Source organism: Myotis nattereri (genome assembly GCF_964212035.1).
Source record: "Myotis nattereri genome assembly, chromosome: 7".
NCBI lineage: Eukaryota > Metazoa > Chordata > Mammalia > Chiroptera > Vespertilionidae > Myotis > Myotis nattereri.
This window is the reverse complement of record NC_138082.1, coordinates 45102533-45122118: the sequence shown is the minus strand read 5'-3', so window position 1 is coordinate 45122118 and position 19586 is coordinate 45102533. Positions and strand designations below refer to the sequence as shown.

The following is a 19586-nucleotide window of genomic DNA, read 5'->3' as shown; positions in this document are numbered from 1 at the left end:
CTGAGAGAGCAAGGAAATACATACAGTACACTAACTTGAGCACATATACGTACCTGTGCGTATTTGTTTCTATATCCATCTGTATCTATATTTAGTTCATACTGATTTTTCTAACGCTAACCCACCACCGCATAAATTATTCCAGCCAAGATGTCTCCTTAGACAGTGGTCTCCCCCACTGTTTCAGTTTCTGTTCTCAGTTACCTTCAGTCAACAGTAGTCTGAAAGTAGTAAATGGAAATTTCTAGAAATAAACACTTCCTGAGTTTTAAATTATGCACCATTCTGCATAGTGTGATAAAATCTTGCTCTATTCCACTCTGTCCCTCCCAGGATGTGAATCCTCCCTTTGTCCAGCGTGTCCACACTGTATGCCCTCCCCGCCCATTAGTCACTTGGTAGCCCTCTCAGTTATCAGACGGACTGTCCCTTAACACAGTGCCTGTGTCAAGTAACCCGTATTTTACTTAATAATGCCACATTCACTTAACTTTTATTATAGTATATTGTTAAAATTGCTCTATTTTATTATTAGTTATTGTTGTTAATCTCTGATAGGGCCTAATTTAGAAATTAAACTTTGCTATAGGTAGTATATGTGGGAAAGTCGTAGTATATAGAGGGTTCGGTGCTATGCATGGTTTCAGGCATCCACTGGGGGTCTTGGAAAGTATCTCCCTGTGGATAAGGGGGGGCTACTGAGTGGTGGTTTATATGATTAAATATTTTTATACTTTCCAATGAGCATGCATTAGTCTGTGATTTAAGAAAACCAGTAACTAAGTATATGTCTTTACAATTGATAATCTTTCTGGTGTTTTTGTTTTTAACAAAGCTGAATCTGTAATACTTTCACCTGTAGCATCTTCCTGCACGTCCTCCTCTTTTCCAACCCGCTCTGTGCTACAGCTAGATGTGGAGACTCCAAATCCTTTACACTCCCCGCTCTGTGATTTTGACTCCAGCCTGCACTACCTCTAGCCTTTAGGCCCTTCATCCTAGAGCTCCTGTTCAAGTCCCGCCTCCTCTGGAAAGGCTCCCTGGAGCCACCGTGGACAATTGTTGCTACCCCTCCTCCTTGCCTCTCTATAGATCACTTATGACATGTACATATAGCCCGACTACGTGTGATTTTCATGTTCGTGCCAGTCGACGGCAGCATAAGCATTCCTCTGATCTTGTGAAACCCACTTGCTGATTACTAATCAGTGCTGACTGCCTAGAAAAGTGTGTGCATTTTCTGACTGTGACTTTAAACATGAGTTGTAGAGTTTCCACAGCATGTAACATGAAATGTGTGTCACTTACTTTGAATTTAATACATTACCTAAAAGTATTTGTGAGAATTTCTGAGACTGTTGATGGATTCAACTTATATCTTCAGAAACCTATATGTGGCTGTAGAAAACTGCTTTTCACTTTCTCGAGAGTCAAATCATTGGCCTTCTTAAGCATAATAGCTGAGAAGCAGGTAATTGTGTAGTATTTACAATGGAATATATGAATAAATAAAATTCTTGGATATTTTATTAATATTTATTATGATCTCCTTGAAGAAGTTATGTTTGCCAGGTATAGGAACTATTTAAATGAAATAGCTGTAAACATTTAATTAGATACCAACTTTAATACTCTTTTTGTTTTAATTTTTCATATGTTTGTATTCCTTTGAGGGCGTTATTAGTGTTTAAGCAGTAGATACTTGACATTTGCAATCAGCATTCTACATTTTCCTCAGAATTACTAAATGGATGAATATGTGTAAAAATGCCAGGCAGTCATTGAGGCTCACTCTCTCTCCACGGGTCCTCCTCCTGAATGCCACCCTCTGTGGAGGTTGGTGGTGGCGACGTTTTTGCACACACACAGATTGCTGCCAGTTGGGCCGTGTGCCAGGATCACATGTCTGGGTACCATTCAGATGTTAAGTTTCAAAATCCCAGGGTTTTCTTTTTTCTATGTATAATGGAGGGTTAGTAATTATTTTCTTTTTTGTTTTTTTGATAAGGAGATTAAGTAAATTTCTTGTCCTAACATAGGTTTTTTTCTTTTAACTTTTGATTAAAGCTTAGCATATGCATGTAAAAATGTGCACATGTCATTTAGGTAAATACATGTTCACAAACACACTCATGTAAACTGCACCCAAATCAAAAAACAGAACATCACCACCACCCCAGAAAGAAACTGGTGTTTTCTTCTAGCCACTCCCACAACGAAGGTTAATCTGTTTTTATACTTTAAATGAGCAGATTGAAATCACCTGGTACATACTTGCTGTACCCAGAGTCTTTCATTAAATATTATGTTTGTGAAGTTAATCTTATTCTGTTATGGAAATATATTATAATATATTGTCCGTTCTGTTGTCAATGAGCTATTATGAATAGTTGTGTTCTGAACATTCTAGTACATGTCTTTTGGTGAATATATGCACATATTTCTGTTGGGCTTTTATATAGTGGGTTTTTTCTGTAGTTAGGAGTACACATGTTCATATGTAGGATCTGTGTATGGACTTCTATAAATTTCAATTAACCCCTGAAATTATAAGCAGAATTTTGGGTATATGTATGTATATGCATCTTGAGGGTGCCATCACTTGTATGAATTCTCAAAATTGCCCATAAAACTTTCAGAAATACTTAGCAAAACAATGAAAACTTAAAATTTACCTTGTGTCTATCACGAGAAAATAAGAGAAAGTCAAGATGATGGAGAGAGATGGCTTCATGCCTCTGAGACCATCTGTTTTTACGAACTTAGTTGACCTAAGGAATGCAAAAGTGTCAACTTTAAATGAATGTTTCTCCCTTTCAACCTTAAAACGCCTTATTACAGATATGAACTGAAGAGAAATGTTATTCCTAGGAAGGAAGAAACAAAAGTAAAGTAGTCCACAAATTATTTGCCAACATCCAATAAACTGAGTCTTTCCATATCTAACCATAAAGAGCAAAACAAATTTCAGAAATGAGAAGAGGAAAGATTCTTTCCATTCTTTTTATACCACTGCCAGATAAAAACCTCCCCAGAGATTTCTCCATGTATTAGTCAAGTAAATATTTAGTGAATAATCCCTAGGTACAATGCACCATGGGGATTCCGAGGTAACAAGAACACAATTTTTTATTTTAAGGAGCTCATGTTGTACTTGGAGAAACAGGTAAACAGCTGTGGCACAAGCAGTGAAATATTTGCAGTAATGGAAATTCAGGAAATGAAGAAAGACTGGACCTTCAGCTCAGGACACAACTGTTGTATGTAGAAAACATTCTATAGATCCCTCAAAATAAGAAATTCAGGACTGATGGACCCAGAGATGTGAAACTATCTCTCTCTATCATCTTGACTTTCTTTTATTTTCTCATGATAGATGAAAGGTAAGTTATGAGTTTTCACTGTTTTGCCTTTACCTGATCACTAATCTCCCCAAATGGTTCTTTAAATTGTTTAATCTAATGCATTAATTATGAATCTTTAAAGAACCAATGATGAGAAAAATCATTTGTTGTGGGCTGATTTTTTAAAAAAATATATTCTTATTGATTTCAGAGAAGAAGGGAGGAGAGAGAGATAGAAACATCAATGATGATAATCATTGATTAGCTGCCTTCTTCATGTCCCCAACTGGGTATCGAGCTGAAACTTGGGCATGTGCGTTGATTTTTTTAAATGAGTTTCTATAGTTTCTCAGATTTTGTCAGAGGGTGTGTTCCTAATTGGGCCAATCTCATTTTAAATATTTTGTAGCCCAAACCCAGCATTGTAACCCAAATTTAGCATCATTTACCAGAATAATCCCCTTTGAATTCTAATAGATTAACTTTAGCACATTCCAGAGGGCATTCTTAAATGTCCATAGACTAAGTTCATATCTATACATTTTTTTTTATTCAAACTAGAATTACAGAACATGGCAACTCATACTACATGTTTTTATTTACAGTGTATTATTACAAATGTGTTGTTATGTTACCTAATTTTACATCCAGGTCTGTGATTCATTTTGAGTTATTGTTCGTGAATGGTGTAAGGTCTGTGTCAAGGTCCATTTTTTTGAATGTGCATATATCCAGTTGTTCCAGCACCAGTTGTTGAAAAGATTGTCTTTTCTCCATTCTATTGTCATTGCTCCTTTGTCAAAGATCAATTTGTGTGGGTCATTTAGGTAGGTCTATTTCTGGGCTCTCTATTATGTTTCCATTTGTCTGTTTTTCTGCTAATATCACACTGTCTTGATTACTGTAGCTTTATAGTAAGTCTTGAAGTGGAATAACATCAGTCCCCCAACTTCATTCTTCTCCTTCAATATTGTGTTAATTATGGGTCTTTTGCCTCTTTATATAAATTTTAGGATCAATTTGTTAATATCTATAAAATAACTTGCTAGGTCCAGTTTTTAACTTCTAGCTTTGTTGGAATAGAATCTCTGAAAAGACTGGGCTGGTGGTTCCAGCACTTGATACAGGGATGTGGTCTCCCTTCTTCCACTCCCACCCTTTCTGCCCTTCCTTCTCTGTTGCTGGTCCATTGAGTAAGGAGAGGGAAGGAAGACATTTCTTTTTTAGAGTTCCTCTCTCTGTGCTTACTTTACCCAATATATTCTTGCATCTTGTCTACTTTCTCATTAGTATTATTCATGGAATATGACTCTATAGTTAACATATTAATCATAGTTCACTTAAATTTTCTGTCTGACAATTCCAAACTCTCTGTCATATCTGAGTCTGGCTCTGATATTTATTTAGTCTCTTCAGACTTTGCTTTTCCTTGCCTTTGGCATGCCTTGTAATTTTTGGTTACAAGCCCGACATGATGTTTTGGGTAAGAGGAATGGAAAGTAGACCTTTAGTGTGAGTTTTTTTGTTAATCTGGCTAGGGTCTGAGCTGTGTTTAATGTTTGTTATAGATATAGATGCTGGAGGCTTCTAGTGTCCTTGGTTTTGTCTCCTAGGTTTAGTTTGGGCTTCCTTAAGAACGCCTCCTTAGATAAAGTCTACAATTTTTTCTGTCAATTGTATTTTGTATTGGTTTCAGGTGTACAGCTTACTGGTTAGACAAGTATATACTTTACATAGTTTTCCCTGTAAGATTTCCAATATCCCAACTGGCACCATACATAGTTATTGCAATATTAGTGACTATATTCCCTCTGCTTACTTATATCCCCATGAGTATTTTGTAACTTAGAGTCTGTATCTTACAGCTCTTTCAGTTGTAACCCACGACTTTCGTACTGGCATGGTTGGGGCAAATAGGGGAAAGGAAGTGTCTTATAATATTATGACTAAATTTCAGCCATTCACAATCATTTCTTAGCTTCTTTTTCTCTTTTAGTTGAAATAGGAGGCTAGAGGGGACTAGAGTCAAAGAAATGCCTTCCCTTACGGGGGATAAGAATCTAGCAGAGTCTTTTCCCTTTGTTACAGAGAACACTCGTTGTATTTCACAGTGATTCCCCCTCCCCTCCCCAGCCCTACACTCTGACTGCCCCCCCCCCCCCCCCCCCCCCCGATCCATAAGATCTTTTTTGGCTCTTCATCAAGAAAGCCTGATGGAGTTCTAGGAGGTATGGGGATCCACCTAAGACTGCCCTCCAGAAGTTTCTTACTCTCAAGCTACTCCACATTCAGTCTCTAGCAGTTCTTCAAAATTACCATTGTTAAAAGAAAAACTGAAGCATATTAAAGATTTTAAGTTTATTTGAGCAAAAGTTGATTTGGATCAGACCCCAACCAGAAGCGGTTAGGAGTACTCTACCCACAGGTGCTCAGGGAGATACTTTTTATAGAGAAAAGGTGGAAGCAATGCAAGGAAATTAACTGGCTATAGCTTTAAGCCTATTGGCTGTTTGTGATTGGTTGTACTTAGGTTTTAATTTCATAATCTTGAGGCCTCTATAGGCTTAGACTTTGGCTGCTTACCTAAGCTACCATGGCCTTAGAGCCATATCAGTCTAATGACTTCCTTGTAATTAACACCATTTAAGTGTTCCTACCCGCCTGTGGTTTCGGTGTCAGGTAGCCAAATCTCAGCTGTTAACTCTCAGGATTCTCTTGACTCTCCACATTTTGGGGCGGCAGTTTCCTCTACAATCTCAGATCTCTGACTGGCCTGAGAGAAGTCATTATTTTCATGTTTTTCAGTTTTTTCATGTTGTAAGGATGGGAGTAACAACTTCTAATCTCTATATGTGTGGAAGCTGAAATTGGAAATTTATAAGCCAATTCTGAAGTAGGAAAGACTAGAAAAATAAAAAAGCTGCACATAGAAGCCAAAGAAGTCTGTAGATGATTTTTCCATTATTTAATAAATGGAAAAATTTACAAAGTTATTTCACAGTGATGAAATCTGTCTATTAGACTGACTTGGTCATTCCTTTAATTTCATCTGGTCAACCAAAAAGTGATAACATTGATGATCATGAATTACAAGACTGAGGCATACTTTTCTAAGACCTTAGTTGTATTATTCTAAAATGCCAAAACAAGGGAATGTAATTTCTAAAAGTATATCTTTTCATTAAATAATTGAATGTTATTCTCCCACTTCCTAGAGATTTTCTCACCTGAAATGAGCAAGAGAAAATTTGAAATCCAGGATGTGGTTGCTTTCATTTGACTCAGATTGCCTCACTAATTATTTAGCCCATAGAAGTTTTGCTTTCCCAGAAAGATCAAAAACTCATTTAGACCGAGCACTTTATCAAAGTCTTCTACTTTAGCCTAGCACATTGCTTTGCACACAATAGGCCTTCGTTAAATATTTGAATTAAATTGGATGCGGACTTATATGACTTTTTATTGCGCTGGGTTGCCAGAGTTCTGCCATGAGCTTTGTGTCCCAATCTAGCTTGTTATTCTTATCACTTGGCTTAAAATGCTGTGCATTGCAAAAGGCTTCTGTGAGCAAGTACTTGAGTAAAAAGAATTACCTGCTTTCAAAAGGACCTGCATATGGTTTTTCACGAAATCTATTACAGTGCCTTATACCTCATTATAATCTACTGGGGAATTATTGTGCATCTTGTAATAGAGGCTAAATTCATATTTTTCACCACCTGATTAGTATTACTGAATTGGCTCTGGTGCCAAAAGGAATATTTTCCCTTATTGTTTCTCCTTTTCAGTAGTAATAGAAACATAATAAAAAGCAGTAGAATGCATCTGCTCTCCAGAAACAAACAAAAATCAATTACGGTCAATCCTGAGGGAAGTCTTCAGTGGAGAAAGCCAAGAAAAGCAGAGAGCTGAATACCTCTGCCTTTATCTGTTCTCTCTGCCTAGCTTTTTAGGATGATATTTTCATAGCCCAATTTGGATTCATTTATGCTTAGGTAAGAAGGGGGAATTTTTATTTTCAACACATGATTGATGTGTTGAAATGTATGAAATTTAATTGGAGAAGAGTCCATTTCTTTCTAGGACCCATCTGTAATATGTATTTTCTGGCTGTAGGTCAGAACATAGAGCCACCCTAGGAAACAAACCAAAGAACATTAATGAAGGCTCACTCTGTGCTCGCTCACTCTCCACCTTCCCTATCTGTAGCCCAACACAGAGAATGTCTGGGGGACATGGAATTGTGAGTGTTAGAGGGCCGAGAGCATCATGGGGAAATTTTGATGTGATTGTGGGAGGAGGTGAGTACCGCATTTACCTGCACCGCCATCTTGACTCTCCTTCCCCTATTGCTGGAAATTTTTAAGATCCAGTCTGCTATCTGACAACCTAGAAGGGCTTAAATGCTTTTTTCTCAATGAATTTGAGTCAGACAGAACATGAATTCTTCCAAAGGGTGAGCAAAGTCATCTCTAGAAGAAGAGAGCAGGTGGGATGGGGTCATTGTCCCTGGGATTCAACTCCCAGGTCTTCCAGTTATTAGCAGGAAGCTCAGTCCCTATGTGTCTCTGCCCTTGGTTTTCTCAATAAAAAATGAGAGGAGTAATAAAATAAGGAGCTGACACGCATCAGGGCACATGTGCAGGCCAGATGAATAAAGGGCCTGCCACAAGAAATGTTTGGTCTTGCCTTTAGGGCTGCTTTCCTTGTCTTCATTCTCATTAATATCACCAGGCCACTTCTTTCCCTGTCTCGTTTAACCTAATCATTTATAAAATGAAATTCTTTTCCTCATTCTCTAAAGCACAGCTAAGCTGAAATTCTCAAAAGAACTTTACTTGAAAGCCAGGCGAAACCAGAAAAGGAAATACAAAAGCAATAAAGTCACACTCATGACCGAGGAGTTCCTGAACAGGCATTAGCAGGTGGCTGTTTTCCAGGGACCTGGCCTACCTGTCACAGATGCCCTCTATCTTACAACAGGTGGCTGCTGGGAACCAATATAATTCTTAGAACATAGGCGCTTGCCTACCTGAATACAGTGTCCCCTTTCAAAGACAAATTGTTATTCCCCCAAAATAAAGCTTCCCCGGCTTTCTCCCTGCATGTGTTCCTTGGAGGTTTTATTTAAATAAAGGGACTGAGCCTTCTCAAAGCGTCCATTCATTATGTTGCCCTGAAACTTAAAACTTTTCCAGCCAGGGAAGTTTCTAAGAACACCGCCTTTCAACAGATTCAATAGCCTCCCGGTCCTGGAATTGGAACTCGGGTTATTTAGCTAAAAGACAACCTTGTGGACATTTTACCCTTTTAGAAGCTGCAAATCAAAGGAACAATTCTGGTTGAAGCCTGATGCTTCCCCCTGCTTTTGTAATACTTCCTTTTCAGGACTCCAAGGGACCAGAAAGGGAACTACCCATCAAAATAAACTAACCTAAGGACCACTTCTTAGCATTTTGTTAAAATACAGCCACTTCTGTAGACACAAACAAAAAGATGCAATTTTCAAATAATGTTTCGTTGCACCTACTGGAGAATAAACATTCGTCAGTAATCCTCAAGCGTGGGCATCTTCTCAATCTCTATCTCAGCCAGCCTCTCAAAGACTAGTGCCAAGGAAAGGAGCTTTTTATATAGGAAAGAAAAGATTGCCTCAGCAGTTAATCCCACATCCATCTACTCTCACGTTTACCTGCATCTCTTTCTTTCAAGACAGGAAGAAGAAAAAGGTTTCTACTACTATTTTCAGGACTAACCAGAGGCTTCTACTACTTGGATATATAACCAGGCACAGTCCTGGGCGTATAAACCAATCTGTGTAATATAAAGAGGCAGGAGGCATGAGTACTGGGAACTCAGAGCTCAGAAGCACTCATGTTTTTAACTGCACACAGTTCCAGAGTCCTGGTGCCTGCTGGTCTGGCACTTTTGAATATTTTGTGCAGACTTGGCCCCACAGAATTCTCTCTGTCTTCTTGGAGGAGGTGGTACAAACACAGGGACTCTGTAAGCTCATGGCCCGTCTCCCATTGAAAGGTCTATCATCAGGGAGCATGGGTTATTTTAGGGCAACGTTGGTCTCTGTTGACAGCTGCTATTGAATGGGACCAGACTGACATTCCTTGGTCTATGCCGGTTGTAAACAGTATGCTGCTAAAATACTATAATATTGCTTGACACCTGCACTCTAGTGATTTCAAGAGGGGAAAAAAGTCTACTGGATGTCAGCAAGGTGATGAAAAACATTCAGTGAGATTTCAGTCATGCTAAATAAATCTGTCTCATCTATTGTTTTCTTAAAGCTTTAAGAGTCTTTTCACTTTTTCCTTAATGCTAATATATTAAGAGCATCAATGCACCTGAAATTTATCATTGATAAAATGATAGGTATATATTTATGCATGTCTATTTGTATTAGATACATAAAGTATCTAAAATTAATATTGATTTTCACTTCCCCCAATTATATTTATATAATCTTACATAAAATAAGGATTAGAGTGAAAACCTAATAATTTATTTTCAATGTAATGGCTTCTGTTTGCAAAATGTAAGGCTCTTAATGTGAAACATAATAATCTCTGTATTAGTTTTCTGTGAGTACTATAATAAATTGCTGCAAGCTTATTGGCTTAAAACAATACAAATTAATAAACTTATGGTGTTATAGTATAGAAGTCTTAAATGGGTCTCATGGAGCTAAAATCAAGTTGTCAGCAGGCCAGTTCCTTGCTCTGGGGGGAAATTCCTTTATTGTTTTGCCTTTTTTCATCTTCTAGAGGTTGCCCTCATTCCTTGGCTCTTGGCCTCTTCCATCTTCAAAGCTAGCTGAATCCGGCCGAGTCCTACACACTCTGCTATCGCTCTGGTTCTAATTCTTCTGCCTCCCTCCTCCACCTTTTAAGGATCCATATGATAACATTGGACCCACCTGGAAACATGAGGATTATCTCCCACTTTGATCCTTAAGTTAATCACCTCTATAGAGTCCCTTTTGCCATCTAATCTAATATATTCACAAACCCTGGGGATGAGGCCATGACATCTTCTGGGGGGATCATTACTTTGCCGACCGCAACCCATAAATAAGCCTGCCATCTTTTACCTTCTGGAAGTGGCATAAACAGTGTGGTATTGATGTTCCTACCATCACTTGTCACTGGATCTATCTTTGTCCTCCTTTTGGAAATGCCATTATGAGACATTTCCGAGAAGTAAATGGGATTTTAATAGGACTAGGGGACTCAATGTGTGGCAAGTCAATTCTTCAGCTTTCTTCATCTGAAGAATGTGGGTAAGGATAGAAGCTTTGTCTAGATCAGCCGTGGGCAAACTACGGCCCGCGGGCCGGATCTGGCCCGTTGAAATGAATAAAACTAAAAAAAAAAAAAGACCGTACCCTTTTATGTAATGATGTTTACTTTGAATTTATATTAGTTCACACAAACACTCTATCCATGCTTTTGTTCCGGCCCTCCGGTCCAGTTTAAGAACCCATTGTGGCCCTCGAGTCAAAAAGTTTGCCCACCCCTGGTCTAGATCCTGGAGCTGTTGTGACAGCCACAGAATCCTGAAAACTGTGCACTAACCTTGAAAATGAAAGAAAAGGTACACGAGCTGCCCCAGTGGGGAACTTGAATGCATACAACCACCAAGAAGTATTATTTTAAAAATTAAGACTTTTTTCTTAAAATACAAATCGCAGAAAAAGAATCTTTACTACATGACAGAGGATGGAATCACTCATGTCCATCCTAAGTCAATACTTCATCCGTAGCCCCTGAGATAGGTCATTTTAATCTGTATTTATGTTTTCCTTGCTTTGCTTTTACCTCTGCTCTGATGTTTTTATGCTTTGAGTGGATATCAATTCCCCTCTCGTTAAGCATACAAACATCTAATCATTCCTGTTTGTTTCCTTCACTTTTAATAAATTTATATTTAAATTTTGGCAAATTGAATGGTCTAATTTTGCCCTTTGAATGCCTATGCATTCAAGTTCTGTAGGCAGATTTTAGCTCTTGTGTTTTGTTTTGTTTTGTTTTAATTCTATTTTGAGTTTTATAAAAATGGATGTTTCTATCCCCAACCCATAATTTTCTTTAGTGAACTTTTTGTTTAATTTTCTTTTGCTTTAACGTTTTATTTTTCAGACACCTCTCATTGAACCTCACGTTCCTCTTCGTCCTGCTAACACCATTACCAAGGTAATGGGATGTAGGTGGGTTGACGAGCCATCAGTAACCACTGGAGGTGGTCCATACGTCAGAGCATCCCATCAGGCAACCTCAGGAACATTCTCAGAGATGATACATATTCAGTGTGTCTTGGTTCTCAACATAAAGCAGTCATACACATGAACAATGTGAATGTATGAATGAGTTGTATTTTTCAAGCCAGAGTCAGATTGGAAAGTGATTTAAGGATTTGCCTGGGTTTTCTTTTGCTCCAATAAACTCTCTTTCTCTCCCCCTCCTTCCACCTGATTAAAACCCAGGTCCCTTCAGAGAAGATCCTCAGGGCTGGAAAAATTTTACGAAACACCATTCTCTCTCGGGCACCTCACATGATAAGAGACAGAAAATATCACCTAAAGACATACAGGTATGTGCAGTCATTCCAAAGGCTGTGAGCCCCTCCGGTTCATGTGTAGTGAAATGGGAACATGTTTTGCATGTTTTGCATGGGCAGCATGTTTTATAATCCTCCCGGTTCTGAAAGGTCTAAGTTGATTTGGATCCAGCATAACTTTAATTATTCTTAATATTCTCAGCAGTTACTTCTGAACTAATTTGCTTGGGCATTGGTTTAATTGTGATAAACAAAGAGAATTAAACTTTTGTATTTCTGTTTACTGGTATCTTTTAGGAAAACTACTATATTTAGATGAGATTCAACTAATATTTACTAAGCATTTATTTATGCTTGAAGCCCTGTACCAGGTCACGTTCTATACATTATCTCATTTTATCCTCACCTTAGTGTGCCAGGTAGGTGTATGACCATTTTTCAGGTGATAAAACTGAGGCTCTGAGAGATTAATTTTTCTTGTCCAAGTCATAAATCGAATGAGTGGCAGAGTCAAGATTTGAATCAAGGTTGGTTCAGTGATCTGTTCATTCTATCTTTTATTCATTCCACAAGTTTATTAAGCACCTACTGGCCCCCAGGCACTATGGTGGTCCAAGCCCTACTGATACAGGAATGAAAAATATATATATAATTTCCTTTACAGATTTTACTTAGAAAGTAAATATAGATTTTATTCTATTATATAGTAAGCTATATAGCACTGTCACAGCCGTAATTGTATAGAATTAAGGACTCATTGTAGCTGTCACTGGAATTAAAAAGTAATAAAGACTAGAGCTGCAGGATTTAGTTAAACCTTCTGGGCTGACTGAGCCATGGTGGGTCAAATAAGAACTTATGTCTAATCTTTTATTCTTGATTGTATCCACTCAGTAAAGGTTTAGGACTTAGGATGGCCTGTACATGGCACACAAGCCTTCGTGCTCTCTGCCTGCACCCGTCAGTCAGACTCACAGGCCTCTTCCAGCGGCTGGTCAGACTCACTTTCCCATTTAGCTGAGACATGACCTCAGAACCCATCAGACTTGATACAAGTCAAAACCCATTTGATTGCCATGAACCAAATTCATAAGACAGAGAAAAGCTAGAAAACACATTTTAAAGTCACCATGAAGGGTATGTATCTTTCTAGTGACGATCCACTCTGATAAAACCTGTGAAATTATACCTGGTTCACCCCATAGAAAACCTTTGAGTGTATGAGCCTCAAGATCCAGTCTCTTTCCCAGGGACAGAGATGGGAAGACATTGTAAATTCTTCCCCTTGGATCACTTTTTCTCCACTCCATACACTAACACTCTTCTGCTTCCATTTGTCATAAATGTTTTATGTATTCACTCATTTATTTTTATTTTCAATTATAGTTTATGTTCAATATTATTTTGTATTAGTTTCAGGTGTTCAGCATAGTGGTTAGACAGTCATCTATTTTACAGTGTTTCCCTTGATATTTCCAGTACCCACCTGGCACCACACATAGTTATTACATTATTGACTATATTCCCTATGTTGTACTTTACATCCCCATGACTGTTTTGTAACTACCCATCTGTCGTTCTCAATCCCTTCACCTTTTTCACCCAGCCTCCAACCACCCTCCCCTCTGGCAACCGTCAGTCTGTTCTCTGTAGCTATGAGTCTGTTTCTGTTTTGTTTGTTCATTTATATTAGATCCCAATATGGTTACAAGACCAAAATGGATAGTTTATTACATTTAGAATTTTTGAAATGAGATGGGATTTGAGAAACTCTTTAGTCTTATCAGTAATAAATTTCAGTTCCTAACCTTTTGCTGTTGATATTTACTATTTTGGATGACATTTGGAAGCCTCTCCTCCAATCCTGGAAGCTCATTCTTTGGGAGTCTGTGGTCCCCACACACTACTCTAATTTTAAGGGAAGTAAAGGTTAAAAAGAAATTGTGATCATATGGCCCAGAGAGAACTTAACCTCTTTCATTCATTAAGTGGATTTTAAGAACTCATATGGCTGAAGGACCTTTTTCTTTTTAAAATTTTGTGAGGTTTTCCCTTAATTTAAGATGTGATTCTGTTTTCCCAAGTGTTGACTTGCGTTAGGGAAATTCCATTAAACTATGTCATCTTTGGTGAAAAATAATGGAAACTAGAAGTCAGAAACTATAATCGCATCCTTGCTCCATAGTACTAAGATTTTAAACCCCTGAAATATAGGTGTTATGTCTGTTCCACACCCTGTGACATAAATTAATGATCTGTTGGTAATGACCCATGATGCAACTGGAAGCCAAAGGCATGATTTCTCTTTTCTGCAGCACAGTTTGAGTTCCTTGTCTCAGATCTTGTTTCCAGTTCCATCTTCACCCTCCCTCCTGCTCCTCACCCCATTATAGCCATTATGTCATTGCTGCAGTATTAGGGGGTTGATGTCTCTCCAGATGCAGTATCATCCCTAATGATCACTATACTAGTGATCTGCTGTCAATTCTAAAGTGAAGAGGGATCATTAACAGGAGGAAACCCAGTGACAAGTGGCACAGCTGGGTGTCTTTGTTCTGTATTCTCACTGCAGGATTCTTATGCCTGGTATCAGGGCCCAGGTGATCTGGGATCATCTCAATTCCATGTGTTCCTTTTAGTAAAGGTAATCATTGAATAAAAAAACCACGTGAGATTGATTTTCTATACCTTTACAAGACTCTGCTCATTGATAAATTCTCAAATTAGAAGAGGAATATTTTGACATCTCATCTGTTTGGTTCAGAATAAATAGTAACTAGGTGCCTGTTTGCCCATTGCAACTCCAATGTGTAATCAGAGGAGTCCTGGAGATCTAATAGCCTTCTCAGTACATCCTCCTGGTGAAATATTTTAGGGTCAGGCTTCAATCAGGACACCCCCAGGAGCTCTGATAAATTTTAGTTCCTAGAACACTAGAACTGAAAATGGCCATAGAATCCATCTTTTTCTCCTCCTTTCTTTTACAGATGAGGAGACAGAGAACCAGAAAGTTGAAGCAATATAGCCACAGTCATATAGCTAATAAGTCGCAGACCTGGTCCTCCCAGGTTTAGCCTCTTCCTAAAGTGCCATGGCACCGAGAACCTCCTCCATGGAGACTAAAGGGGAGCGCCCTGGGCTTGACCCAGGCTCAGCCTGTGCCCCTGGGGCTGGTGGCATCCTTAGCAGGGGAGGGAGGCCACCAGTGACTCAGACCCAGCTGCAGGCAGCCGGCTGCTCTGTGACTCCTGCCTGTTCCACTATCCCTTGGGAGTCATCCCTTGGACTTAAAGATTCCATTTCCTCCCTTGTACCATCACACCATGGACACCTGCCTTTCTGTATCATCCCACTGAAGGTTTTAGTGTTTCCTAATGTGTGTGCGTGTGCTTCTATGTTTCCTAACTAGTGCATGTAGTTGGCCCATCCTGACCAACTTGCCACCGAGGGGCTCCTTAGGGGTGAATGTGTGACTATACAGAGAGCATTTGGAGCCCTTCAGACGACAGGCTCTGTAGAAGTGCTGATCCTCATTACATGGAACTTATTTCCGAGAGGTTTGCATCGCTAATTGCTTGTTTCTCCCAACACCCCCCTGAGGAAGATCAGCCGTATTACTTGAAAATATAAAGTGCTGTATAATTTTGCTCTTACACAGCGCCTTTCACAGAGCATCTCCAGGTGCTTCACAAACATTAATTCATCCCTCACAGGCTCGGGTGAAGGAAGTCAGAATTTTGCTTTGCCTTCATTTTACGCTGAGATTTCCTGGGACAGGTGCAGGAGCAGAGAGTTTCTGGCCCCGCGACCTTTAGCTTGCCAGATAATGCTCCCTGTCTGCAGCCCTTTCGTCTTCCCTGGCACTGCAACTTGTAATGCTGTTTGTTTAGGCAGCCTCGCTTAGAAGGTTCTCTCACGAGCGAGCTGAGTAGTTTTATTGGTTTGTACGAGAGTTTGAGAACCTGAGGCCACGCCGTGTGGCGCTGTGTTTGCAGTGAGACCTCTTATGGTGGGAGAGCAGTAAGCTCTTCGGAGGGTCTCCTCTCAAGAGAGACATCTTCGTCTATAAGGGGTGACCTCCCATCCTTCGTGTCCGCCTCCCCTTAGACAATGCTGTGTGGGGACCGAGCTGGTGGACTGGATGCTGCAGCAGACGCCCTGCGTTCACTCCCGAACTCAAGCCGTGGGCATGTGGCAAGTCCTGGTGGAAGACGGTGTTCTCAACCACGGTAAGAGGAGCCACGGGCCCTGGGAACCCTCGGGACACGCTAAGTGCATTTCCCTGGCTAAGCTGTTGCTGAACTCCCACACGGGCAAGAGAGGATTATGATCCCTTGAGGGACCCCGCCGAACTAGCATCTTCATGTAGCCGGACAGATGCAGCGAGTGGATGCTGTTGATTGCTGTGTTCCGCCACGGTTCCCTCCTAACGCGGGAGACGGTGTGAAGGAAAAGGAAACTGCAACCCGAGTGCATCAGTTCTGATTATGTTTATTAGTTTGCGTTCATGGTTCATTGGTGGAGTGATTATACTCTGAGCACCGCACACAGTCCTGGTGCAGGGGCAGAGTGGAGAGCAGTGAAATGTGTGGCTGGGCTGATGACATGGAAGAAAGTCATGAATTCAGAAGCTGCCTTTTAACCAGGGCGCTGTGGGGGGAGCCAATGTTTTGCCCACAGGAGGACTGTATTTAAAGTCGGGACTGTGCTCTAGAGGGGCAGCCCTGAGAGCCGCTGTTCAGGGCTGGAGTGTGACTGTGGTTGAACCGCTCATGCCTCTTGTGTGAAGACCACTCTTCCAGACTGACAAACTATTACAGTCATTCATTTAACTGACCAGCATCTGGACTCTACTGATGGTCTTGCCAGAGTTCTCAGACTTTACATACAAGCCACCTGGGACTGCTGTTAAAATGCGGATTCTGCTGCGGTGGGTCCAGAGAGTCTGCATTTCCTACAGGCCCTGGATGCTGCTGTTCTGGGATCACATTTTAACCCCTAGAGTGCCCGGGGGGCGCGATCGCGCTCCTCCTGTCTTTCGTCAAAAGTGCCGGGAGCGCAATCAAAGCTTCGAAATGGCGTCCAGTTCTAAGTCTGCTTTTATTAGTGATGATGATATTGCTAAATATGTCAATGTAGTAAAGGTTTCCTTAAGTTTTTGAATATGTAACTTCATTTACTTGCGATTCATAATTTTTTTCCTAAACTGCTATAAAATCAGCAAAAATGCCTTGGCAATTTTAGCATAGTTCCTAGGATATTGGTTGGCACTCCAAGGGTTAAGCAGCAGTGATCTACTGCTTCCTGTTATCTTTTGACAATCCTGATGCTCCAACCTGAAAAGGGTCTTAGGCATTTTAAGACATATAGGTGAGGCATTCTGAGCCAAGCTCCCTGACCTGGTCCTTCCCAGATTGTAATCTTTTTGTTTAGAAGGAACAAGCGGGGGGTGGGGGGGGTGGGGGGGGGCAGACACGTTTAAAAATCATAACTGGAAGGAAATCACTGTAAGATCCCTCTAGGTGTATGTGACCTAGAAGCTTGGTCTAGTCACCTTTGTTCAAACAATTTTACTCTGCCATTTTTAAGTGCAGACAGCTTATAAACAGTACACAAGAAAAACATGAATTCTGATCCCGACAAATTAGGGGTTTGTTTTGTTTTTTTTTAAGTCTGTACTTTCAAAAACCAGTTTAGAGCAAGACCCGCAGCTGATTATTGTCCTGTGTGGGACCTGGCCCCGCATGCTAGAGAATGTCCCCACGGCAATTGTTGCTCATCTCCGACAAGCTGGCAGGTTGCCTCAGGAGAGTCCTAGGGCGGCCCAGGAGGTGGGCGGGTCGGAGGGAGCCCTGTGGCTCTACTGCAGCCCGAGGTCACGCCTTCCAGCTGCACAGCCCTAGGCCAGCGGAGGGAGAAGGTGGAGGAGTCTCACCCTTTGCTACCACTTCTGTCTCGCCTGACACCGCGGGGGCGGGAGGCAGAGGTGCGACAGCTGACACTTGCCTCCATGCTTCCCACAGTGGACCAGGAGCATCATTTCCAAGACAAGTATTTATTTTACCGCTTCCTGGATGATGAGCATGAGGACGCGCCTTTGCCGACGGAGGAGGAGAAGAAGGAGTGTGATGAGGAGCTGCAGGACACCATGCTGCTGCTGTCACAGATGGGCCCCGACGCCCACATGAGGATGATCCTCCGCAAATCGTGAGTAAGAGCATGGTGCCCACCTCTGCGTGTGGCCAGGGCGGGCGCACACCTGGGCAGGGGAGAGGAGAGGCTGCTTTGGAGAGCCCTGGCCTCACCCAGGGTCAGAGGAGGGACTCGAAGGGTGACACAGCAGTGTGTCTCTTTTCTATTTTGTTTTTGAGCCAGGTACCTTCATTTCCCTTTTGCACGAGTTAAAAATATGGAGATTTTTAGTGGTTGGCTTCAAAACTGAGTCCACATCTTAACCAAGCTTTGCTCAGTGACAAACGGCTCTGCTTCGATGCCAGACCACCACAGCCCCATTCTTCCTAATGCAGTACGGCAGCGGCTGTCAGAGCCGCAGACCTTATGCCTGTGCTTGTGTATATTCATTCATTCCTTTGTTCGTTCGTTCATTCATTCATTCATTCATTCATTCATTCATTCATTCAGCACATCCTTTCTCCCTGCTCCAAACCAGTGCTCTTTAACATAAAGACATACTAAAGAGAACCTCACTGTTCATTACCGCTTCGAGGTCCCCATTCAGCCAGTGAGGCTCTCCCTCCTCCCATCTTGGCCGAAACCCACCTTACTCCAGGCGCAGCCCAGCAGCTGAAGTTGAGGACTTCAGCTGTTTAATCAGATTGATTCCAAAAGAAAGGACCCAGCCCCTCTTCTGTTCAGGGAGCTCTCCTAATTGGCATGGGGCACACAGCAGCATATGCCACAGCCCCAACCTCAGGGGAACCTTTTCAGCGAGAGAGGGGTTGGCACTCGGTTCTGAAACCACGCACAGGCTTATGTTTTTCTGCTGGAAATGAAATTGTTCTCCACCCGGCAACCGGTGCCGGCCAGCTGTGGATGTCAGCTCTGAGTCACTGGCTTGGCTGACCTCAGATGGTTAGCGGGTCTCGGTGAGAGAGTTGGACCTTACATGTCTTACGTGTCCCCTGGGCACTTTCCAAAAGTGAGGTGTCCCTCAGGCCAGTTCCTTGCTGTCCGTGCCTCACACCAATTCACAAAGCCTCTCCGCTCTCCTTTATGTCCTTTGCGCAGGATGCGTCCCCTTCCACTCGCCCTTCCTCAGCGCTGCACCAGGCTTTCCAGCAGCTTCATTTCTGTCGCACCGTGTCCCCTTTGTCAAAACTTCCTCTTGGCACTTCATTCCCCTCCCATGTGTTTAAAGGCCTTCCCTCATCCCAGTTGGCACCATCATCCTTAACTCTAAAACCATGGTTTTTGGTTCCTTTAGCCTCAAACAACAACAAATTGTTGGGGGGGGGGGGTTTTGTGTGTTTTTTTGGGGGGGGGGTTGCCTTAGAATTTTATTTCTTCAAACAAAAATTTTACTAAATTCTAAACATCAAACAGAAAGCCAGAGTTTCATAGCCCTAACCATAAGGAGCATCCAGGCACCCTTCCCAGGCTTTGCTTTGTCTGCCCTGAAGGATCGCAGGGGTTGGTTGCGGAGGGGACACA

At 41.3% G+C, this 19586-nt stretch overlaps 1 protein-coding gene across 1 annotated transcript in view; it reads left to right on the top strand.

Moving 5' to 3' along the window:
- Positions 1-19586, top strand: part of RAPGEF4 (Rap guanine nucleotide exchange factor 4) — a 263242-nt gene that overhangs the window by 162393 nt on the left and 81263 nt on the right. Inside the window, exons 7-10 of the mRNA XM_081095641.1 lie at positions 11498-11551; positions 11842-11948; positions 16023-16144; positions 17939-18122. Coding sequence (XP_080951767.1) covers positions 11498-11551; positions 11842-11948; positions 16023-16144; positions 17939-18122 — 467 coding nt within the window. The remainder of the gene's footprint in view (positions 1-11497; positions 11552-11841; positions 11949-16022; positions 16145-17938; positions 18123-19586) is intronic.